Source organism: Tursiops truncatus, chromosome 8 (genome assembly GCF_011762595.2).
Source record: "Tursiops truncatus isolate mTurTru1 chromosome 8, mTurTru1.mat.Y, whole genome shotgun sequence".
Classification (NCBI taxonomy): domain Eukaryota; kingdom Metazoa; phylum Chordata; class Mammalia; order Artiodactyla; family Delphinidae; genus Tursiops; species Tursiops truncatus.
In genome coordinates this window covers 97,227,091-97,253,261 of record NC_047041.1, presented here as the reverse complement: position 1 = coordinate 97,253,261, position 26,171 = coordinate 97,227,091, and the positions used below count along the sequence as shown (strand labels likewise).

General features: G+C 40.1%; 1 protein-coding gene across 1 annotated transcript; it reads left to right on the top strand.

The window, feature by feature from the left end:
• Window positions 1–8,367: 8,367 nt before the first annotated feature.
• LOC101322422 (glycine N-acyltransferase) lies at window positions 8,368–24,438 on the top strand. Its single transcript, XM_019947941.1, has 5 exons — window positions 8,368–8,445; window positions 11,766–11,873; window positions 17,624–17,750; window positions 19,615–19,786; window positions 24,036–24,438. The coding sequence occupies exons 1-5, from the start codon at window positions 8,368–8,370 to the stop codon at window positions 24,436–24,438; spliced, it is 888 nt and encodes a 295-aa protein (XP_019803500.1).
• Window positions 24,439–26,171: the final 1,733 nt, after the last annotated feature.

Below are 26,171 nucleotides of genomic sequence, written 5' to 3'. Positions count from 1 at the left end.
ATGAAGCCCGCCTGCCTAGAGCCTGTGCTCCGCAACAAGAGAAGCCACCGCAATGAGAAGCCCGCACACCACAAGGAAAAGTAGCCCCCGCTCGCCGCAACTAGAGAAAGCCCACACGCAGCAACGGAGACCCAACGCAGCCAAAAAATAAATAAATAAATAAAATCTATGTTTAAAAAAAAAACAAGGGACATGCCACTGAATGTCATGACTATTCATGTGCTGGTGCTAGTGCTTTCAAACAAATTTGTTTTGTGGGACTTCCCTGGTGGCACAGTGGATAAGAATCCACCTGCCAATGCAGGGTACACGGGTTTGAGGACTGGTCCGGGAAGATCCCACATGCCGCAGAGCAACTAAGCCCGTGCGCAACAACTACTGAGCCTGCGCTCTAGAGCCTGTGAGCCACACCTACTGAGCCCAAGTGCCACAACTACTGAAGTCCATGCACCTAGAGCCCGTGCACCACAACAAAGAGTAGCCCTCGCTCGCCACAAATAGAGAAAGCCCACACGCAGCAACGAAGACCCAATGCAGCCAAAAATAAATGAATAATTTTTTTAAAAATTTGTTTTATGGTGCCCACTCTATTGCATTTTTGAGTAGGTTATAAATCTTGTTAAAACCAATAAAAATATGATTTCAGAATGTTTTAAAAAGATACTCTGATCAACTACTAGCCTTTAGGAATATTAGTAAGATACTGTGAATAAACATTCATGGAATGTTTGCTGGAAAAATACTTTTGGAAAGTCTTGTTGATAAGAATCGACCAAACTTGATCAAGATTATAAAATACTGTCATTCAACCTAATCATTTGAATCACTCCAACCTGCAGTCAGACTAGCCTTTTATCAATGTTCAGAGGTATTTCCTTTGTAGTAATACTACAAATTAACTCAGACATTTGAAACTTTGAGTTATTCCTAATGAAATGATAAAAGGTTAAAATTTCTTAGACATAAAAAAAAAGTGAGGGTTGTACTAAACTGTATTACATTAATTTTATCAATGATGATACACTTTTTGGACAATACTATGAAAAGAAAATTCCTTGTGCTGTAAAGACAGACATACAAATATTCCTGAGAATCAGGAAGTGTTCTTCATGATATAACCCAGATATGGAACACCTACAGAAATAATAAATGTAACCACACCTTACGAGAGGCTCCTGGCTTCTTATCCTATGAGGGAATCAGGTTCTTCTCTGCTAAGCCAGGACTGTGGGAATCTTAGTTAAGACCATCCCAGTGTATTTCCTCCCCGACTCCCCCAGTGTACTATGGGTCCTTTCAAAGAGCTTGGAACTGTCAAGTACACCTGGAGTTATACCTGTTAGCTGATGGGACACCTCTAGCTGCACGTGGTCATCTGTGACTGTCCTTCATAATGACTATCATAATAAAGGACACACTTCAATCTATGCAGCCATCTCAAACTAGTTGATGTTCTTCAGCCCACAGAGTTAAGGATAATGGAACAGTCTTGAGTTTTCTTTGGCTGACTGGTAAGAATCTGTGCCATTGCAAACACAGTGGATTAACACCAAAGGAAAGCTGGAACAATCTATGTGTAAGATAAATAAAAGTCTCCCTGGCTTTCTATGCTTATACTACAGGAAACTGTTTCTTTTCCTAAGTTAGTTCCCTGACACTGTAAAAGTAATTTGCCCCCATACTTCTGTCTCCGTTTGCAAGATACACTCTGTATGCTATCTGACTACAGACAATGTTTTAACATGAATTTGTTTTCCTTGAATACCAGGAATCCCAAATTAAGGCAAAACCTTATCTAACATTGTGACGTGTGCATCTTCGCTTATATATAATGAGCTAGTTAGGAACGGCCGCCTTGAGTCAACATAAATGAGGAATTTGGTGAGGAAGTTTCTAGGAAAATCTCACACTGTGTATAACTGTGTAGGATGGTGTAGTAGGACAACAATGTCATCTGTTTCTGACATTCTTCTCTTCATTGTGTCACAATAGAATGATCATATCAAAAGGGGCTGGATCCATAACCACAGGGAAAAAGTATTTCACTAAATATTTTGAGAGATATTTACATATGCAGCTTACCCTACATGACGGTAATTTTGTTTTGCTTTGTTTCATTTAAGAGACATTAATATACATTTTATATTTGTCAGGCACTTACCTAAGCATTTCACAAATGTTAGCCCATTTAACTTAAAAAAACAAAAACCTAGGGAGGGATAAATTGGGAGAGTAGGACTGACATACACACACTATTTTATATAAGATAGATAACTAATAAGGACCTGCTGTGTAGCACAGGGAACTCTGCTCAGTACTCTGTAATGACCTTTATGGGAAAAGAATCTATAAAAGAGCAAGTATATATATATGAAAACTGATTCACTTTGCTGTACACCTGAAACTAACACAACATTGTAAATCAACTATACTCCAATAAAAAATAAAGTAAATAAATAAATAACAAAATAAAATTTATAAGAAAATTGGAAAAAAAAACCCACAACCTAGTGAGGGTAGGTAGTATTATTTACCTCACCTATAGATGAGGAAACAGAGGCACAGAGAGATTAGATGACTTGGTCAAAGACACACAGCTGGTAAATGGTAGGATAAGAATACAAACCCTTAGTTACAATCAGACTCCCAAATTTGCAGAGGCAGCAGAACATGTGATCCAGAGGGAGGGACCAGGTGCCACTGGACTCCACACCAGCTAACAGTTGAAGCTTCTCCTCGCTGCTTTTAAATAGACAAGGTCTACTTCAACAGCTTCAATTTAGCTATTTCTGTAGAAAAATTACCTAAACACACTTTGCAGTTCCTGGCTGTACTCGCCAGGGTAAAGGGAAGTTCATATTCTGGAAAAGTCTGCTGCTTCTCATTTGTTCCCGGGGACCTTTCTTCGTGGAGACAAGGTGAGGACTCATCTCATTGGAGAGAATCGCTGCTTTGTGACACCTGCCTCCTCATTTTCCTCTCACGACAAGGTGGGAAAAATCAAATGCTCTTGCTGGTTTCCAAATGAAGGGCCAAGCTTATTTATTGACACTTAGGTTGAAGAAAAGGGAGTCTATTCAATTTGAGAAATAACGCATTGCAGGTACTCTGTATACAGCAGGTGTACTGTGGAAAAAATTCTTGGAAGGATTAAACCAGGTTTCGTTCTAAGCAGATAAATGATATGGAGGGATTTGGGAAGCTGGTGGGTGAGTGGAAAAGTAATAACATTTGCAAGGAAGGATGCTAATCCAAGTAACATTTATCTAGCACCTAATGTGCCGAGATACTAAGCAAACATCGTTCTATTTAGTCCTTTAGGAAACTTTCTAAAGGAGGTAGCTTTTTCTTTAGATAAAGGTTAACCAGGAAAGTGAAGTCGTCTGTTCAAAGTCAAAGAGGAAATATGCAGAGGAATGTGGACTAGAATGCAGGCCAGATTTACAGTTAATTCAAATCATGTGAAGAAGAAAGTTAATTTAAAAGACTTTATCAATAATGCTACGGCCATAAAATGTCTTTTTATTTTTAAATTTATTTTTGGCTCTGTTGGGTCTTCGTTGCTGCGCGCAGGCTTTCTCTAGCTGTGGCCAGCAGGGGCTATTCTCCGTTGCAGTGCCCGAGCTTCTTATTGCGGTGGCTTCTCTTGTTGCGGAGCACGGGCTCTAGGCTCACAGGCGTCAGTAGTTGTGGCTTGCGGGCTCCAGAGCGCAGGCTCAGTAGTTGTGGCTCACGGGCTTAGTTGCTTTGCGGCATGTGGGATCTTACTGGACCAGGGCTCGAACCCATGTCCCCTGCATTGGCAGGTGGATTCTTAACCAGTGCACCACCAGGGAAGCCCCCATAAAATGTCTTTCAATATTTTGTTTTCCCTTCTAAATTTATCTTTCTACATCCTTAAAATTCTCGTATATGTTGCATATAGAATATGTGTAAGCAAAGATTTACGTATTATAATCAGGAATTACGTACTGTTTTATGTTCTACATTTTCTCCTTTTATTTTAGTATTCTCCTGTGTATATGTGTGTGTGTGTGTCATAGTTACTATGTTAATGGTTCCTAGAGTTGCAGCATACTAAGAGATCATAATTTATGTAATCTTATCCTAGTGCTAGACATCAAGATTGTGTCTTGTTTGTTCCTATTTGTTAATGTTGTTTTATAAAACTATTCTTTAGAACTCGTTTTCTCTGTTTGAATTGTTCAACATTTTACAAACATTTCCAATAAGGCAAAGGCTGGGTCTGAACTGTGGACTTTGCCCTTTGCCAAAGCTAAAAGCTCACCCTGACTGTACAGTGTTCTAGAGCCTCTTCAGGTTTCAGTCTACCCTATTAACTGGACAATATGTTTGTTGGTGGCGGTGGTGGTACTTTCCACTGTGTGTATGTGTGCATGCCTATATGCAGAGCAGTCTCACGTTATGTGATTTGCAGGTATTATAACAATGTTACAACCCCAGAAATTTGGCATCAAGCTCATTTTGCCTCTTCTGCTTCATTTTACCTCTTACAAGATGCTTCTGGATAAAAGGTCACATTTGCCTCTCGGAACGTTAGACTTCCACTATCCTGAGGCTCTCAAGGAGATGGAGCCAATGTCTGGAGACATTTTTGTTTTTCACAATTGAGAGTGGAGGTGTTACTACTGATGGCTAGTGGGTAGAGGCCAGGGACATTACTGTATGTTCTATAGTACACAGAATTGCTTCCCACAGCGAAGAACTGTCTGGACTGAAATAGAAGTAGTGCTAAATGTAAGGAACCCTGCTCTAAACTGATCAAGAAGTTTTTTAAAAGAACATGAATTACCAGTAAAGTGTCATCATGAAAAGGTAAGTTAAAACCACAATGAGATAACTCTTCACATCCATAGTTTAGCTAAAATTTAAGAGACCAGCAGTCCGAAAATGATACAAAAGAACTTATTTACAAAACAGAAACAGACTCACAGACTTAGAAAACAAATTTATGGTTACCCAAGGGGAAAGGTGTGGGCGGAGGGATAAATTAGAAGTTTGGGATTAGCAGATACACACTACTACGTATAAAACAGATAATCAACAAGGACCTACTGTATAGCATAGGGAACTCTACTCAATATTCTGTAATAATTTATGTGGGAAAAGAATCTGAATAAGAATAAATATATGTATATGTATAACTGAGTCAGTTTGCTGTACACCTGAAAGCAACACAACACTGTAAGTCAAATACATTCCAATATAAAATAAACTTTTAAAAAATAATAATAAATTAAAAGATAAAAAGACCAACAGTCCAAAGCATTGTTGAAGTGTGGAGTAATTGGAACTCTCATGATTTGCTGGTAGGAATGTAAAATGAAACAACTACTTAGAAAACACTGTTTAGCCGTTTCTTATATAGTTAAACATATACTTTCCATTCAATCCAGCTATTCTACTCCTAGGTATTTACCTGAGATAAGTGAAAACATATAACCACTACAAAGCTTTTACATGAATATCCATTGTAGTTCTACTTATTATATCCAAAAAAGGAAAGAAAAGAAACAACCCAAACACCTAACAACAGACGGATGGATAAATAAATTGTAGTATATTTCTACAATGAAATAATACTCAGAAATAAAAATTAACAAACAACTGTTACGTGATCAAATTGTTTTAATCTTAACATCATTATACCACATGAAAAGTACGTAGTATGATTACATTATATTCAATATAAGGCAAACTAATCCATAGTGATAGCTGATCAGTTCCTGAGTAGGCTAGCAGTGGGGAGCAAGTGACTACAAAGAGAAATCAAGAAACACAGGGGATGAAAGGTGGTGATGGTTTCATAGGCATGCACATGTGTCAAACCCATAGAATTGTACCCTACATATGCTTTTAATTATGCCCATTTAAATTATTCAACAATAAATGTATTTTTAAAAGATATAACCACAGCTATAGTAATGCTGTCAAAGACTCTCCTCTCGTCAAACCGATAAGTGAACATAGGGAACAAAATGGCCTGTTGGTCCCCAAAGGACTGGAGAGCACCTGGGAGTGTGGGGCAGGATATACACATGGAAAAGTCAAGAATATTCACTCATTCAAGCAATCTCAAATCTGTTCACACAGCAGGTTCCAAAAGGTAAATGAGATCTTTGGAACCATAAGCATTTTCCCATTGAAAGTAAGCAACACTGGTTCCATCTCTACAAGTCTGTATCTTAACTGACCATGCCAAAGGGCATATGTTCCTAAAAAGAAGAAAGCCAAGAACATGCTGGACAGAGATCTGGAAAGGTAAAGTGCCTCAGCACAAAAGGACTAAGTACATCAATCTACACTTTTCCTGCTTCCTTCAGGGAATGATAATAATAATGACGTATTAATATTATTCTCTGCTAGGCACTCTGCTAAGAGTTTTACATGCACTTTTTCATTCATTTGGTGCCAGTGCGTGGATTACTTCATTTAATCCTCACGTCTATGATTCTTCCCAGGGCACTATTCTAACTGAAGATGTTCGTATCGTGGTCTGTGTTTAAGTTACATCCCATTCCTTCAATACAGAAGAACAACCCAATGGACTGATTTGAATTACTGTGTAGTTAACGGCCAGGGACAATATTAATAATAACAATAATAAAAATAATAACATTTTGAGTTAATATATGCTGGAAATTTTTCTATGCACTTAATATGTATTCATTCATTTAATTCTCATAGCAATTTTCTAAGATAGGATCTCCTTCCAGAGGATTTATTAATGAGGAAACCAAGGAACAAGGAAGTCAAGTAACTTTTTGAAGATTACATAGCTTGTTAATGGTGACATTGGGATAATCATGGACAAAGATGCACTTGCATATTTAAAGAATCTGTTTGTTCGATGTGACCGACGGGGTTTAATTTCCAAAATATACAAACAGCTCATACAACTCTATAACAACAACAACCAAAAAAAAAACCCAATCGAAAAATGGGCAGAAAACCTAAATAGACAATTCTCCAAAGAAGAAATACAAATGGTCAACAGGCACATGAAAAGATGCTCAACATCACTAATCATTAGAGAAATGCAAATCAAAACTACAATGAGATATCACCTCACACCAGTCAGAATGGCCACCATTAAAAACTTTACAAATAACAAATGCTGGAGAGAATGTGGAGAAAAGGCAACCCTTGTACACTGTTGGTGGGAGTGTAAGTTGGTACAGCCACTATGGAAAACAGTATGGAGGTTCCTTAGAAAACTAAAAATAAAATTACCATATGATCCAACAATCCCACTCCTGGGCATATATCCAGAGAAAGCTCTAATTCAAAAAGATACAGGCAGCCCTATGTTCATAGCAGCACTATTCACAATAGCCAAGGCAGGGAAACAACCTAAATGTCCATCAACAGATGAATGGATAAAGAAGATGTGGTATATATACAATGGAATATTACTCAGCCATAAAAAAGAATGAAATAATGCCATTCACAGCAACATAGGTGTAAATAGAGATTATTATACTAAGTGAAGTAAGTCAGAAAGAGAAAGACAAATACCATATGATATCACTTCTATGTGGAATCTAAAATATGACACAAATGAACCTATTTATGAAATAGAAACAGACTCACAGACATAGAGAACAGACTTGTGGTTGCCAAGGGGGACGGGGCAAAGGGAGGGATGGAGTGGGAGGTTGGGGTTAGCAGATGTAAACTATTATATACAGAATGGATAAACAACAACGTCCTACTGTATAGCACAGGGAACTATATTCAATATCCTATGATAAACCACAATGGAAAAGAATATTTTTAAATATATATATATATATATATATATCTGAATCACTTTGCTGTACAGCAGAAATTAACACAGCATTGTAAATCCACTATACTTCAATTTAAAAAAAGAATATGTTTGTTAAAATATATGTGTCTTTAATGACTAAAATTCAGGGTAGTATAAGAAAGTGAAGCGAAAATTATCAGAAAGAGAACCCTGTGCTTTCTGCCCGTCTCATCCTTCCTTGGAGTTGGTGAGAACTTTAAAGACAGTGACACCAATAAAAGGCACTGAAGGAGGGCTTGGACGTAGGTATTAGGATAGAATCTTCGGTGCTTGTTTCTTTGTGTCTTCTATGAGGTGGCCCTTTCAGGACTTTTATGATGCCCTTCTAAACTCCTGTCCTTCATAGTAAGGCTAGAAATCTATGGTGACTATACTTTCTCCCCCTCTCCCAAAGCAGTTTTCTAGGCAAATTTATCTCACCTGTTATCTTCTAAGGTTCAGGTAAATGTGTGCCAATCTATTTCTATTGGTTCAGTATCTTCTCATTCCTGGCTGTTTCTTGGTCTTCTCTCTAGGCTAAGGTACCTGCGAAGATGCTCCACTTACAGGGTCCACAGATGCTGCAGATGCTAGAAAAATACTTAAGGAAGAGCCTCCCTGAGTCCTTAAAGGTGAGCATGGGACATTCTTAGGGAACCAAATGGTTGCGTCTTCTTGTAATAGAGGTGAGAAAACGAATGAGCTTTTACTGAGCACCCATTCTGTGGCAGGAACTCACTCATGCTGCATCTCACATAGCACCTCTTGGCAAGGGAGGTCTATTATACTCATGTCCCAGAAGAGGAAACAGGTCTCAGTAATATGACTTGTCTGATACTTTTAAGTGGCAAAAAAAAAAACGCTCTCTGCAGACTCAAAAACATTTCCTTGATTTCTCTTTAAAAGGTTGATCTAAGTACATACTAATTTTTAAACATTTGTGCCCAAGGCAAGGTTAACCACCATGTACCTTCTTGGAACATTTAATAGGTCAACTCCTATTTCTTTGAAATCCAAAAGATTATGCACTGTCCATGGAGGAGACCTAGAAATTATTATATACTATTCATTTTTTTATTGCAGCAATATTTGTTACAAAGTGGCTGGATTTATGCACATTTTATTTATATTTTCATTTCTAACATTCAGAGGATTGATGAAACGAGTAAAATGCTTTTCTTTCATTTTTTATTTTTTGGCCATGCATCTTGTGGAATCTTAGTTCCCCGACCCAGGATTGAACCCAAGCCCTTGGCAGTGAAAGCGTGGAGTCCTAACCACTGGGCCGCCAGGGAAGTCCCTAAACTGCTTTTTAAAAGCTCCTTTTACACCTAAAGATAGAATCTTAAGTCACATGCAACCACTGCCCAGCACCGGCACCAATGGGGACCTCGAGGTCAGAACAACGCCAGTGCAGTTCATTAGTGGCAATAAAAAGCACTTATAGCCCTTACCTCATCCCAGCCACTGGGCTTTATCTGTGAACTCATATAAACTTCAAAACTCCCATATGAGGAGGGTGTCACTCTTCTCCCTATGTTGTAGATGATGCATCTGACGAAGGAAACTTAAATAACTTGCCCAACTGGTTACTGTTGAGGCCAGAAATATAATCCATGTACCCAATTTCAACTCACCTGAGCCTACCTGTATGCTTTGAGCGAAATAGGTCCTCCACTTCAGATGCTGTTAAGAATGAGGAGAAACTGGATCTCTCCTGTATTGTTGGTGGGAATGTGAAACGGTACAGCCACGCTTGAAAAGCAATTTGTAAGTTTCTAACTAATCTTGCAACCAGCACACAACCAGCAATTACAGTCCTGCACATTTGCCCCAGACAAATACAAGTTTATTTTCACACAAAACTATGCACATGAATGTCTATAACAACCTTATCCATAATAGTCAAAACAACTCAGATGTCCTTCCATAGGCGAATGGCTAAATGAACGGCGGTACATCCATACTGTGGAATGCTACTAAACGACAAAGAAGAAACGACCTATTGATACCTGCCACAATCTGGACGACGCTCCAGAAAATTATGCTGAGTAAACAAAAAGCCAATCCCAAGGGATGACACGCTACAGGAGTCCATTAATATAAAATTCTTGAAATAACAAAATTATAGAAATGGAGAAGAGATTGATGGTTGCTGGAGGTGAAGGAGGACGTGAGCAGTGGAGGGTAATGGGTGTGACTCTGAAGAGCAATACGAGTGATGCTCGTGGTGATGAAACTGTTCCACATCTTGACCGTATCAATGTCAAAACCCTGGTTGTGGTATTCTACCGGCACAGAGACACTAGGTCTCTGCGCTTTACCAAGTTCACACAGTAAGTGGCCAGGGTTTTATTCCAGGCAGGTTAACCCTTGAAGCCAAGTACTAACCATTATGCTCATCCACTGGGCATAACGCCTTGGACATTGGTCGATAAAGTTACATATTTCAATTTCTATTATTAGTTTTGTCAAGAATATGCACCCTAATCCTACCATGGGAGTTAGGTTGATGACAGTGACATCGCATTGGTTCTGTGGCTAAAAGGGCAGACTCAGCGTCCAGCCTGCCTGGGTCTGTGCCTGCCTCTTCCACCGTCAAGCTGTATGTCGACACCACATCACTTAACTTTTACATGCTTTCGTTTTCTCATACAAAAAGGGAGTAATGAGGGACTTCCCTGGTGACCCATGGTTAGGACTTGGTGCTTTCACTGACCAGGGCCTGGGTTCGATCCCTGGTAGGGGAACTAAGATCCCACAAGCCACGCAGCCAAAATAAAAAGAAGGGAGTAATGAGAGCTCTAACCTCTTGGGGTTATTGTCAGGATGAGAAGACTTTATGTTGAACAGGTGGAACTGTGCCTTGCACACGGAGAAGACATGCAACTATTAGCCACTGTTATTACACATCAGACCATAAATTTACAGTGGGGTGAATTGTGGATGCATCTTAGGTGAGGCTAATGCTTTGAAAGGCCTGGCATAATTTGGGGTGAGTTGAATCTATTCACTTTGCTCAATCTTAACCATTTGTAAACCATCCTTTTACTCTGGGGAAGAGAAAGGTAAGCATTCTTCTACGGGTAGACTATCTGGCTTTATTTTTATTTGCTATAAAAGGACCAAAGAGACAATTGTCCCTGACCTTTAATTACTATAGCCTCCACTTATTGGTAGGAAATATTTACCTTTACCAGAGGATAATTTAAAAATATATGTTAAAAAGCCTTAAACATGTAGATAACTTTAGGCCCAGCAATCTCCCTTCTAAAAACCTTCCCTAAGCAAATATCAGGTACATATGCAAAGATTTCTACAAAAAGATATTCTTTGAAGGGTCATTGTTTACACTGAAAAGTTGGAAACACCTGGAGTGGAGTGTATCTGATATTTTTCATTTTTTGTGAAGTTTGTTGCGTGTGTACATGAATAGAAGGAAATTTATTAAAGATTTTATTAAATTCTACAATGGGAGAGTTCATAACTTTTATTCATAAATTTCATTGGTCTGAATATTTTCTATATGAATATATATATTTTTTTTCTTTTTTTTCTTTTTGCGGTACATGGGCCTCTCACTGTTGTGGCCTCTCCCGTTGCGGAGCACAGGCTCCGGACGCGCAGGCTCAGCGGCCATGGCTCACGGGCCCAGCTGCTCCGCTGCATGTGGGATCTTCCTGGACCGGGGCACGAACCCGTGTCCCCTGCATCGGCAGGCGGACTCCCAACCACTGCGCCACCAGGGAAGCCCTATATGAATATTTTTTAAAGATATATTTATTGGGGCAAAAATTAGAACCTAAAAAACGGTCTGCAGAAATTCTCATTAGGTGCTTTCCAATCAAAAAATTTCATTATTTCATAGAAATAAACCTTGTCCTGATCAAACAAGGCACTTTGCCGTCTCTTCCTAATAAGCTGACCCTCTCACTTTGTCCGGATACTGCAGGTTTATGGGACCACCTTCCACATGAACCAGGGAAACCCTTTCAAGCTACAGGCCCTGGTGGACAGGTGGCCTGATTTTAATACAGTGGTTATCCGCCCTCAGGAGCAGGTAAGGTGCCAGATGTGGAATGAATATGCATGTATGTTCGTATTTGCTATGTGCTTACCATGCACCTGGCAATGTGGTAGACCCTGGGATTATAGAAATGAATCGAGGTGTTGGTTAACAAGTCCTTGTCCTCAAAAAGCCCACAGCCTGGAGGAGATTATAGATAAATACACAGGTAAATTACAGCGTCGTGTGAAACAGGCAGGATCAAAACACAGATAGCATCCTGCTGCTGCTTAAGACCAAACACACTTTGTCATTTCTTGAACAGGTTGTGGGAATAGAGGCAACCAGTGGGAGGCTGTGGTAATGTAGGATTATGTAGATGGTCACTTTTGTTAACGGTATCAAAGGAGCATTTCCCAGGCTAGAATTCTGCATTGTAATAAATGAAACCCATTTTAAACCCTTAACCCAAGGGGAAAAAATATTTCCTACCTTTTAAAAACACCAGTTTTGAAACCACACCAACTCATTCATGCTAACTCAAAACTTCTCATTGTGATACTGTCTTCCCATTGAGATACTGCAGGGTGTTATAACCTACTGTCATCAATAAAGCAAATAAAACAGGGCAGGAAAAAGACTATATGTGGTAGAGGTTGCAGGGAGAGGATCAGAAATGCTTCTTAGTAGAAATTTTACCAAAACTGGATGTTGAAGGCAAATAAGATTTTTTACATGGTGGCGGGGAAGGACAGCCCTCAAAGCAGAGAAAATAGTAGTTGCAAGGCATAAGGTCTGAAATAACAGAGTGAACTAAGGAAAACTGAGGAGCAAATGACATAGTTGGAACTGTTGTTTACATATTGTATGATAATTTTTTAATTAGTGAAATTGAATAGCTAAGACATTTCAAAAATAAAACATATAATGATATTTTAAAACATCAAGTAAAAATCTAAAATTTTAATGTAAATGTAGTTTATAGAACTTATATAGAAGTGAAATTGGTAAGAAATATTATTCAAAATAACCAAATTAAATAATCTGAAAATGAAGACTTTTAATTATTGATAGAAACCTGAGCTACTTTCAAAAATACAGTCTTAAAAATAAGATTTGTCCAGCTTTACGAGCGATTATTGACATATAAGATTTTGTAAGTATAAAATGTACAATGTGCAGATTTGATACACATATATCATTAAACGATTCCCACCATAGCTTTAGCTAACACTCCATCAGGTCACATAATTACCATTTCTTTTTTTTGGTGAAAACATTCAAGATCTACTTTCTTAGAGACTTTCAAGTACAGTTGACCCTTGAACAACATGGGCTTGAACTGCACGAGTCCACTTATATGCAGATTCTTTTCAATGATTTCATGCTACAGTACGACACCATCTGAGGACGGTTGAATCTGTGGATGCAGAACAGCAGATACAAGGGCTGACTGTAAAGCTATATGTGCGGATTTTCAATTGCACGGAGCGTTGGGGTCCATAACCCCTGCATTGTTCAAGGGTCAACTGTATATAATACAGCCTTGTTAACTATAATCCCCATACTGTATATTAGATCCTCAGAATTTATTTATCTGGTACAAACTAGAAGTTTGTACCTTTTGATATCTCCGCGCTTCCCCCACCTAGGCCTCCCCAGCCTCTAGTAGCCACCATCCAACTCTCTGTATCTATGATTCAGCTTTTTAAGATTCCACACATAAAGAAGGTCATACAGTATTTGTCTTCCTCTGTCTGACTGATTTCACTTAGCATAACGCCTACGAGGTCTATCCATGTTGGCACAACTGGCAGGAGTTACTTCTTTCTTGTGGCTGACTGAAATTCCATTGTAAAGATATGCTACATTTTCTTTATCCATTCATTTTTTTTTCCATATTTTGGCTATTGTGAATAATGTTGCAATGAACATGGAGTGCAGGTATCTCTTTGAGATCCTGTTTTCATTTGCTTTGGCTGTATACCCAGATGGGATTCCTGATTCGTATGACAGTTCTATTTTTAATTTTTGGAGGAATCTCCATACTGTTTACATAGTGGCTACACCAATTTACATTCCCACCAATAGTGCACAGCGCTCCCTTTTCTCCAGAGCTTCCCCAGTACTTGTTATCTCTTGTCCTTTTCTTTCTTTTTTTTAAAAAATTAATTAATTTATTTGTATGTTTATTTTTGGCTGTGTTGGGTCTTCGTTTCCGTGTGAGGGCTTTCTCTAGTTGCGGCAAGCGGGGGCCACTCTTCATCGCGGTGCGCGGGCCTCTCACTATCGTGGCCTCTCTTGTTGCGGAGCACAGGCTCCAGCCGCGCAGGCTCAGTAGTTGTGACTCACGGGCCCAGTTGCTCTGCAGCATGTGGGATCCTCCCAGACCAGGGCTCGAACCCATGTCCCCCGCACCGGCAGGCAGACCCCTAACCACTGCGCCGCCAGGGAAGCCCATCTCTTGTCCTTTTGATGATAACCATTCTGGTATGTATGTGGTCTTGATTTGCATTTACCTGATAATTAGTAATGTAAAGCACTTTTTCATGTATCTGTTGGCCATTTGTATGTCAATTCCTCTGCCCATTTTTAATGGGATTGTTTGGGTTTTTTTAATATTATATTGTATGAGTTTTTAAAATATGTTTTGGGTACTAGCCCCTTATCTGATATGTGATTTGAAAGTATTTTCTCCCATTTGATAGGTGTCTCTTCATTTTGTTGATTTTTTCTTTTGCTGTGCAGAAGCTTTTTAGTTTGATGTAGTCCCAGTTGTTGATTTTTTGCCTTCTTTACTTGTGCTTTTGGTGTCATATCCAAAACATCATTGCCAAGACCAATGTCAAAGGAGCTTTATCTCTATATTTTCTTCTAGGTTTTTAAAGTTTCAGTACTTATGTTTAAGGCTTCAGTCCATTTTGAGTTAACTTTTTGAGTGTGTAAGACTCGTTCTTCTGCACATGCTTATTAAGCTTTCCCAATACCATTTATTAAAGAGACTATTCTTTCCTGATTGAGTGTTCTTGGCTCCCTTGTCAAATATTAGTTGATCATATATGTGAGAGCTTATTTCTGGGCTCTCAATTCCATTCCATTTGTCTATGTGTCTATTTTCATGCCAATACCTTACTGTTTTGATTTCTACGGCTTTGTAGTATAGTTTGAAATCAGAAAGTATGAAGCCTCCATATTTGTTCTTATTTCTCAGGATTGCTTTGTCTAGTCAACCTTTTGTGGTTCCATATAAGTTTTAGGATTTTTTTTCTATTTCTGTGAAAATGCTATTGGAATTTTGATAGAGGTTGCATTGAATCTACAGATGGCTTTGGGTAATATGATTATTTTAACAAAATTAATTCTTTCAATCCATGAAACCTTAACCAATTCATTAACCATAAATCCAAATGTATGTCTTTCCATTTGTTTATGTCTTCTTCAATTTCTTTCATCAAAGTTCTATAATAGGGCTTCCCTGGTGGCACAGTGGTTGAGAGTCTGCCTGCCGATGCAGGGGACACGGGTTCATGCCCCAGTCCAGGAAGATCCCACATGCCACAGAGCAGCTGGGCCCGTGAGCCATGGACGCTGGGCCTGCGCATCTGGAGCCTGTGCTCCGCAATGGGAGAGGCCACACCAGTGAGAGGCCCGCGTACCGAAAAAAAAAAAAAAGTTCTGTAATAGCCTTCTCTTTTCTCTTGTTATCATTCTTGGCTTAAAGTCTATATTGTCTGATACAAGTGTAGCTATTCCTGCTGTCTTTTGGTTTCTATTTGTATGGTATGCCATTTTCATCCCTTCACTTTGAGCCTATGTGTTTCCTTAAAGCTTAAAGTCTCGTAGGCAACACAGAGTTGATCTTTTTTTTTTTAATCCATCTAGCTACTCTATATATTTTGATTGGAGAATTGAATCAATTTACACTTAGAGTACTTATTGACAGGTAAGAACTTATTAATGCCACCCTATTGTTTTCTGCTGTTTTGTAGTCCTCTTGTTCCTTTCTTCCTCTTGCAACTTTCCTTTGTGAACTGATGATTTTCTGTGGCGGTAAACTTTGATTCTTTTCTCTTATCTTTTGTAAATCTACTGTAGGTTTTTGCTTTGTGATACCATGAGGCTTATGTAAAACATATTATAAATATAAGAGTCTATTTTACTCTGATAACAATTTAACTTTGATTGCATACAAAAACTCTTTTGCTCTCCATTTTATGTTTTTTTAATGTCACTATTTATATTTTTTATATTGGATATCCATTAACAAATTATTGTAGCTATAGATATTTTAATATTTTGTCCTTTAATCTTTATACTACAGTTAAGTGGCTAAAAACCATAACATTACTATATGAGAATATTCTGAATCTGACTATATGCTTACTTTTACCAGTATGCTGTATATTTTCATATGTTTTTATGTTACTAATTAGCATCCTTTCCTTTCAATGTGAAGAACTCCTTTTCGCATTTCTTTCTTTTTTTTTTTTTTTCAGAAGGAATCGGAACATTTTATTCAAGCCAAATTTGAGGATTATAACCTGGGAAGAGCATCTCAGAAAGCTCTGAGAACTGTTCCCCTTTCAGTATTTCTTATAAGGCAGGTCTTTTGGTGATGAACTTCCTCAGTTTTTGTTTGTTCGTGAAAGTTAGTGAAACATTGAAAAAAATGTTCCAATTCTTTCTTAAAAAAAAAAAAAGGAAACGCTAAAAGGAGTTCTTCAAGCTGAAAGGAAAGGATGCTAATTAGTAACAAAAACATATGAAAATATAGAGCATACTGGTAAAAGTAAGCATATAGTCAGATTCAGAATACTCTCATATAGTAATATGGTTTTTAGCCACTTAACTCAAGTATAAAGATTAAAGGACAAAATATTAAAATATCTATAGCTACAATAATTTGTTAATAGATGTCCAATAAAAAAACAAATATCACAAACAAATAGTGATAGCAAGATATTAAAAATGATATCTTGCTATCTTTTCTGAAGAACAACTTTGCTGGGTAAAGTATTTTTGGTTGGCAGTTTATTTCTTTCAGCACTTTGAATATATTACCCCCATCTTCTCATGGCTTGCAAGGTCTCTGAGAAATCTGCTGATAGCCTTTTGGGGGGTTTTGACAGTTTTATTATAATGTGTCTAAGAGAGGTTCTCTTTAAGTTGACTGTTTGGTGACCTACGAGCTTCATAAACTTGTGTATCCAAATTTCTCTCAAGATTTGGGAAGTTCTCAGCCATTATTTCTTTAAATAAACTTTCTTCCCCCTTGGAAGTTTTTATTACTTTTTGCGGTACGCGGGCCTCTCACTGTTGTGGCCTCTCCCGTTGCGGAGCACAGGCTCCGAACGCGCAGGCCCAGCGGCCATGGCTCACGGGCCCAGCCGCTGCACGGCACGCAGGATCCTCCCGGACCGGGGCACGAACCCGTGTCCCCTGCATCGGCAGGCGGACTCTCAACCACTGCGCCACCAGGGAAGCCCCTTTTTCAAGCTTCTTAATGAGTTTTATGGAGGGATAGAGAAATAATTTTAAATGGATCATTTTTGCTTGGTTTGAAAATTTAAAGCAATAACTGAGTTAGGAGTAGTTTTGTTCAGGACATTTTTCATTGTTAATTGAATCAGGGAGTCCTTGACTTGATCTCATAATGTAAATAATCCTTCAATAAAATCAATACAACGAAAAAGCTAATATTTTAGTATTTAAAAGTGTCTTAAGATAATGGAACCCTGAAAACGAATATGGCAATCACTAAATACAAGCATTTTGGTTGATTCTACTTTTCCCAACCCAAACAGGAGATGACAGATGACCTTGATCACTACACCAATACTTACCAAGTCTACTCCAAGGACCCTAAGAAATGTCAGGAATTCCTTGGTTTGCCAGAAGTCATCAACTGGAAGCAACATTTGCAGATTCAAAGTAAGGGAACTGGGATGTGTGCTGGCTACTGAGATCTCCCATGTCTGTATCTGTAGTGTCACTTTTCATTTCGAATTACAGCCCTACATCCTCTATATCTTTACTCCAAGTCCTAGACACTCAGCCTGCTGTCCATTCTTTCTCTCAGCTGCCACCACTACCTCCATAGTTGTTAGTTCACAAACTTATTTGGGAGCTTCCCAGGTGAAATCTGAAACCAGCCCCCATGTACATGTATGGCAAGGAGAGGCCTAAGAAAGGGGCAAACCACTTCCGATCGGTAGGTGGCAAGTTTAATAAGCAGGGGAACTTCCAGGCTTGTTTCCTGCAGGAGACTGCAGGATGAGTATATCACCTCACCCACCTGCCAAAATCTTAAACGTTTATATAGTGGCCTTAACTGGGTTCAGTCATGTACCCAATCCAGATATCTCAACACCACATTTCAGTCTCAAGGCTGTGTCCTTGGAGCAGCTTCTGGGAGCTGGGAAGGCAAGTGGGAAGCACCTTCCAAGGAGGGGAGGGAGTGGGGAACCTCCAATTGCCTGGGTCCAGCTCATGAGTCAACAGGTAGCACGTCTTCTTGATGACCTCCTCCAACAATAGTGAATTAGAACTTGAAGACTGCAGTACATGGGGTTTACATAGGAAATCATGAATAACATAATTTCTTAATAGCTAAGGATTCATGGTTTATTCTAGGATCTATTAGGGAGATTGAATATGGGAGCAGAGCTTTCCTTCTGTCTCATCTCCGTTTTATCATTGTCTTATTTACGCAGGAGGAATTTAGTAGTTAAGAATGTATTTGGGAATTCCCTGGTGGCGCAGTGGTTGAGAGTCCGTCTGCCGATGCAGGGGACGCGGGTTCGTGCCCCAGTCCGGGAAGATCCCACATGCCGTGGAGCGGCTGGGCCTGTGAGCCATGGCCGCTCAGCCTGCGCATCCAGAGCCTGTGCTCCGCAACGGGAGAGGCCACAACAGTGAGAGGCCCGCGTACTGAAAAAAAAAAAAAAAATGAGGATTAGAATAGTACCCCAAACATAAGCCATTTAAAGATTGAATAAGATCTTGAAAGAGAAGTGCTCAGCACCATGGCTGATTTTATCAGTTAGGTTTTCAAACCATCCCCAGAGAGTGACTGCAAACCACAATCATTTATTAGCTCACGATTTTGTGGGTCAGCAATTTGGACTAGGCTCAGCTGGGTGATTCTTCTGCTGGTCTCTCCTAGATTCACCCATGTAGCTGCAGTCAGCTGGGGGTTTTCAATGAGCTGGTACGACTAAGTCAGCCATAATCTCAAGTTCGGCTGTTAATGCTGGCTTTGTCTGTACTGGCTACTGGCTGTTCTGCTCAAGTGGCTTGGGCAGTGTATAGAAGTCACAGGTTCTCAGGAGCAGAGAGAAAAGGCAAACCTCCGTGCATAGTCACTTTTCAAGCTTTTTACTGATTCATATTTGCTATTTTTCTATTGGCCAAAGCAAGTTTCATGGTCAAGCCCATAGTCAGTTAAGAAGAAAAAAATCAAGATAGTGAAGAGGAACAAACTCAGACCACTGTAGCAGCAATCTACTGCACTGAGTGCATAGAATTTTTCAATCAATTTTGGTTATTATCTTTATACCTCATCTTCTTTGATGGTCATAACTGTACTGTGATGTATTCAGGAATTGTAGTATTATCCCAATTTTGAATTATTTTTAAATATGAGAGTGATTTGCCATTATCCTATAGAAGTCTTTTCATGATGGGACACGAGTTTTAATAATTCGAAACCTGCAAACTTTGCAGCCGTTGGACAGCTTTTTTCTGACACTTAAAGGAACAGTGATATGTCATATAATTCATTTCTTCCATCTAGGTTCACAGTCCAGCCTGGATGATGTGATAAACCATCTTGCGGCTATTAAATTGGGCAAGGTGAAGCGAACACAGTGCTTTCTCTACATGGTCTCTGAGACAACAAAGAAATTGGCTACTTCCTTGCTGGATGAAAAAAACGTATCACCCAATGGTGATAAATACAAGTCCATGTAAGTCTGAAAGAAGTTGCTCTGGGGAATTCCCTGGTGGTCCAGTGGTTAGGACTCTGCACTTTCACTGCCTGCTGAGGGCAGAGGTTCAATCCCTCTGGTCTGGGAACTAATTAAGATCCCGCCCGCAGGCTGTGCGGTGCGGCAAAAAACAAAAACAAAACAAAACGAAAAAGGAAGAAGCCTCATATCTGTCACCACTGAATTAGCCAGCACATTCTAGGACAGTCGCAGAAAAGCACAACGAACTGGAGCGCCTTTAAACAGCAGAAATTTATTCTCACAGTTCTGGAGGCCAGAAGTGCCAAGTCCATGGGCTGGCGAGCCTCTGTTCCCTTCAAAGCCTCTAGGAGGGAATCCTTCCTTGCCTCTTCCAGATTCTGGTGGCTCTAGGCATTCCTTGCCTTGTGGCTTTGATACCAACCAGGGTTCTTGGCCTTCCCCAATCCATAGAAACTGATTAGAGGCCAGACAAGAAGTTCAGGTAAGGCTTGATTGGGGCCCCTGCTGCAGCAGTGGGGAGAGAACAAACCACAGGTTCCCTTGCTTGCCTGCTGGCTGAGGCAGGGGGTCGAGCTGGCTCCTTATATGGGGTGAGGGTAGGGGTGTGTCCAGGGGTCGGGCCAGAGGGCTGGCTTAGGTGTTTTGCCCACCCCTTTGGTGGTGTTGTGTGCAGGGGGCATGCGCAGTACCCAGCTTTTGCTCCCGACACCCTGTTTTTTGCTCCTGGCTCTTCAGAAGTGGGAATTGGGCGTTTTGTGTCTTTTTGTCCCTTTGTACATAATTTGCCCCAAGTGCACATGCACACAGTTATTTTTAGTTTCTTTGTATTTTGTTGCCCGAGGAGAAGTTTGTCCAGGTGCAAGCATTGTAGCACTGCAGCAAAGGGTCCCAGGTCCCAGCCTGTCTCAGCTTCATCACTCTCGTTTCTGAATTTGCCTTCACATGGGCTTCTCTGTGTGTGTCTGTGTCTTTTCTTCTGTCTATTATAAGGACACTTTTGATTGGATTAAAGGCCCACTAGATAATCCAGGATGACTTCATGTTGGGATCCTCAATGTACTTACACCTGCAAGGATGCTTTTTCTGAATAAGGTCACATTTTCCGGTTCCAGGTGGGCACACCTTTCGAGTGGACACACCATTCAACCCACTATACCTCTTACCTTCTCTTCCAGCTTTTGCTTTGGTCTCCTAACCATCCATTTTCTGCCAAGCAGCCAGAGTAATCTTTTTTTAAAAAAAATGCACATTAGACCATGTTCTTCCCCTGCTTAAAAGACTCGAGTACTTCCCATCTCACTTGGAAATAATTCGGAACTCCAACGTGACCCTATAAGAGCCAACACCCATCTACTTTTTAGACCTCATCTCCTCTCTTGCTTACTGCCCCCAACAACACTGGTCTTCCTCCTGCCATCGACCATTGTAAGCTCAGGCTTTTTTTTTTTTTTAATTATATTTTATTTTATTTTTTATACAGCAGGTTCTTATTAGTTATCTATCTTATATGTATTAGTGTATATATGTCAATACCAATCTCCCACTTCATCCCACCCCGCATCCCCCTTTCCCCCACTGCTGTCCATATGTTAGTTCTCTACATCTGTGTCTCTATTTCTGCCTTGCAAACAGGTTCATCTGTACAATTTTTCTAGATTCCACATATATGCATTAATATACGATACTTGTTTTTCTCTTTCTGACTTACTTCACTCTATATGACAGACTCTAGGTCCATCCACATCTCTACAAATGACCCATTTTCGTTCCTTTTTATGGCTGATTAATATTCCATTGTATATATGTACCACATCTTCTTTATCCATTCATCTGTTGATGGGCATTTAGGTTGCTTCCATAACCTGGCTATTGTAAATAGTGCTGCAATGAACATTGGGGTGCGTGTGTCTTTTTGAATTATGGTTTTCTCTGGGTATATGCCCAGTAGTGGGATTGCTGGGTCATATGATAATTTTATTTTTAGTTTTTTAAGGAAACTCCATACTGTTTTCCATAGTGGCTGCATCAATTTACATTCCCACCAGCAGTGCAAGAGGGTCCCCTTTTCTCCACACCCTCTCCAGCATTTGCTGTTTCTAGATTTTCTGATGATGCCCATTCTGACTGGTGTGAAGTGATACCTCATTGTGGTTTTGATTTGCATTTCTCTAATATTTAGTGATGTTGAGCAGCTTTTCATGTGCCTCTTGGCCATCTGTATGTCTTTTTTGGAGAAATGTCTATTTAGGTCTTCTGCCCATTTTTTGATTGGGTTGTTTGTAAGCTCAGGCCTTTTGAGTCAGCTTTTCCCTCTGCCACCACCCCACTCAATCCTGACACACATGACTTCTTTTGCTGTTCAGAACTGCTCAAATGTCACCTTCCAGAGAGTCCAGCTAGACCACTCCACCTAAAATCACTTCCCAGTTATTTTCCACACATGACCCACTTTTATTTTCTTTGTAGCACTTATGATTATTTGAAATTAGGTAATTTAGTTAACGATCTTACTTACTGGATGTTTGAACTCTCCCCAACAACGTTGCAAACCCACGAGAGAGAGCAGGTACCTTCCCTGTCTTGTTCACTGATAGATCTTCCACAGCTAAAACAGTGCCTGGTATATAGTAGGTATTTAATAAATGTGTTCAGTAAATTCACTTGACAAACAAATTTTCCCAATAAAGAGAATTTCAACAAATAATATATTTTCCCCCATTGATGTCCAGTCTAACACTGAATAGAACTGAACACTGACGGTGGAGATTTGAGCTAAAGATGCCCAGTCCCATGGCCTTCCGTCTGTACTGCTGGGAGAGTTTTATTCACTTTGTATCAAAGAACCTCTCTGGATCCCCTTGTCTGCACTGTAGGATAAACAGGATGGGAGATATTATCCCCATTTTCCCGACAGAAAACAGACTCAGATGATGAAATAGCTTGTTCAGGTCCTGTGGATGGTTAAGGGCATAGTGGGCTTGAGTCTAGATCTCCTAGTTTCACCTTGTGGGCTCTTTCCAGGACACCCCCCAAAGCCCCTTTACAGCCTGCAGATGCCATCAGATTCAGTGTTCTGTGCCTTGGGGGCTGCCTGCACTTCATGTCACTGCCCCTTTCTGGACTTCAACCTCCCCACTTGTTCAACATGGTAGCCAAGGACCTTCGGACATCAACATTTTAAGCTCTGGCTTCACTGCTTGCTAGCATGTGCTTTGGGGCACTTGTTTATATCTCTGCAACGTTTTCCTTCTGTGTAAAATAAGGATAAGAACACCCGCCCTATCTAGGTTGGAAAGTTGCAGCGGAGGCCAAATGAAACAATTGTAGCTAATTTCTGTAGAGGATTTATTATCTGCCAGGTGCTTGTTCTAAGCCCCTACATCCATTGACTCATTTAAGCCTCACAATGATTCTATAAAGGAGGTGTGATTATCATCCTTATTTATTAGATGAAGAAATAGAGGAAGTGGGAAATGAAGTAATCAGCCCCAAATCACCCAAGGAGTCAGATTATGAATCTAGATAGCCTGGCTACAGATTAAATATGCTCCTATTCCCCTCTCAGAACAATTGGGGCAGGGGACAAATAAAATACTCCACAGTACATGTGATATTGTTACCGAGCCAAACTTGGGTCCACTTGCAGTAAAGCCAATCTACTGACACCAGGTTGTGGTGAAGGAAAGTACAGCATTTATTGCAGGGTACCAAGCAAGGAGAATGGGCAGCTCATGCTCAAAGGACTCGAACTCCCCAATGGCTTTCAGGGAAGGGGTTTTAAAGTCAGTGTGAGGGAGGTTGCTGCAGGGTTGTGGTCAGCTTGTGCACAATTCTTGGATTGGTTGGCATCAAGGTGAAGTTTCAAGCATCATCAACCTCCTGGTTTCAACCAGTCTAGGGTCTATGTTCTTGAGATGAGCAGTTTTCATCTGGTGGGGATCTGCTTCCTATAAAAACAACTTAGAAATGTGTGTCAGGCCCTTATCAATATCTTGCAGAGAACTGTGAGTTCAGTGATTCTGCCATGTGGCAGATTTATAGTCTAAATTGTTGCCAGTTTCTCAGCCCAACAGCTCTTCTGTTTCTAGATCTTCACATTTTCTAATCATTAACTCTGTTAGCCTTTTGACACTGAAGGGAGGTCTGGGAGACTAAAGCAAAAGGTTTTTATTTCAAAGGACAGGGATAAACAGGCTTGTATACAGTTTCAATATTATGAGCTATTCTTTCCCGTTGTTCCCAATAGCCATCAAAAGGTGTTGAAACTCTCATCCCTGGATCCTACCCACGCTGCCTTGGTGAATAAATTCTGGCATTTTGGTGGCAATGAGAGGAGCCAGCGGTTCATCGAGCGCTGTATCCGGACCTTCCCCACCTTCTGCCTGCTGGGGCCTGAGGGGACCCCTGTATCCTGGGCCCTAATGGACCAGACAGGAGAGCTGCGGATGGCAGGCACCATACCTGAGTACCGGGCCCAGGGCCTCATCACCTACCTCATCTATGTCCAGGTTCAGGCTCTAGACAAACTTGGCTTCCCCATGTATTCCCATGTAGATAGGGCCAATCACATCATGCAAAAACTGAACTTCAAGCTGCAGAATATCTCTGTGTCCAGTGACTGGAACCAGTGGAACTTTGTGCCTCTGTGAAGCAGACCTGAACACAAGACAGTGTTGAATGGACAGGGCATGTGGCTGGAGGAGCTGATGGGTGATGGAGAGAGGAGAGAGGGAATAAAATGTAATCAATGGTAATGAAGGGTCCTGAGCTCTGAGGAAGCAGTGATGGGTAGTGAACAGGATAGCCTCAGTCTCTGTGCTCAAATACCTCCCAGGATTCCCTTAATTTCCTCAGTAGGAAACAGGCCAGGCACCCCAGCTGTCTGGCTGGTACAGCTCCTACACTTCCAGCATCCTAGTCATGCTTTATATTTAGTTGCATGCTTTTCTGCATTGTTCTTCCTGGAACTACTAGCTCACTGACCCTTTCCAATTTGCCAGAAGGATTGTAATAATTTGTGGGTTCTAGGACTTTTTCCCTCTGGCTTTCTATGTGTTGTTTTTAATTGACTATAGAGTCACATGTCTTCTGAGTAGCTCTTTGAATATCCTCCTTTCCCAGGTCACTTCTTAAGCCTTGTATTATAATCACATGAAATATACTATACACACATACCACACATTTCTATATCTATAGATATAGATGGTTTGTGTGTGTGTGTATAATGCAGCAGAGATAATTAAAACAAAAAGACTGACTGGCATTAATATCTTCTTTTGCAACTCCTACTTCAGGAAAGAGATACTAACGCTGTTTCTGTCCTCTGAAATTGCACAAGGTGAGAGCTGGGAGTTTCAGATTTACTGGGGGCTTACTGAGGACTAGCCTGGGAAACAGTTTCTCAGATAGCTCTGAGGAACTCCTCCAAAGAGGTAAGGGGAAAAAGAATGGTACAAATGAACTTATTTACAAAATAGAAACGGACTCACAGATTTAGAGAAGGAATTTATGGTTACTGGGGTGAGGTGGGGTGGGGGAGGGGGAAGAGTGGGAGAGGGGATGTTTAGGGAGCTTGGGATTGACATGTACACACCGCTATATTTAAAATGGATAATCAGTCCTAGCCATGGCAATCAGAGAAGAAAAAGCAATAAAAGTAATAAAAATTGGAAATGAAGAAGTAAAACTGGAACTATTTGCCAGTGACATGATACTATACATAGAAAATCCTAAAGATGCCACCAGAAAACTACTAGAACTAATCAATGAATTTGGTAAGGTTGCAGGATACAAAATTAATGCACAGAAATCTCTGGCATTCCTACACACCAACAACAAAAAATCAGAAAGAGAAATTAAGAAATCACTCCCATTTACCATTGCAAGAAAAAGGATAAAATATCTAGGAATAAACCTGCTTAAGGAGGCGAAAGACTTGTACTCAGAAAACTATAAAACACTGATGAAAGAAATCAAAGATGACATAAACAGATGGAGAAATATACAATGTTGTTGGATTGGAAGAATCAATATTGTGAAAATGACTTACTGCCCAAAGCAATCTACAGACTCAGTGCAATCCCTATCAAACTACCAATGGTATTCTTCACAGAATTAGAACAAAAAATCTTATAATTCGTATGGAAACACAAAAGACCCCGAATAGCCAAAGCAATCTTGAGAAAGAAAAACGGAGTTGGAGAAATCAGGCTCCCTGACTTCAGACTATACCACAAAGCTACAGTAATCAAGACAATATGGTACTGGCACAAAAACAGAAATACAGGCCAATGGTACAGGATAGAATGCCAAGAGATAAACCCACGCACATATGGGCACCTAATTTATGACAAAGGAGGCAAGAACATACAATGGAGAAAAA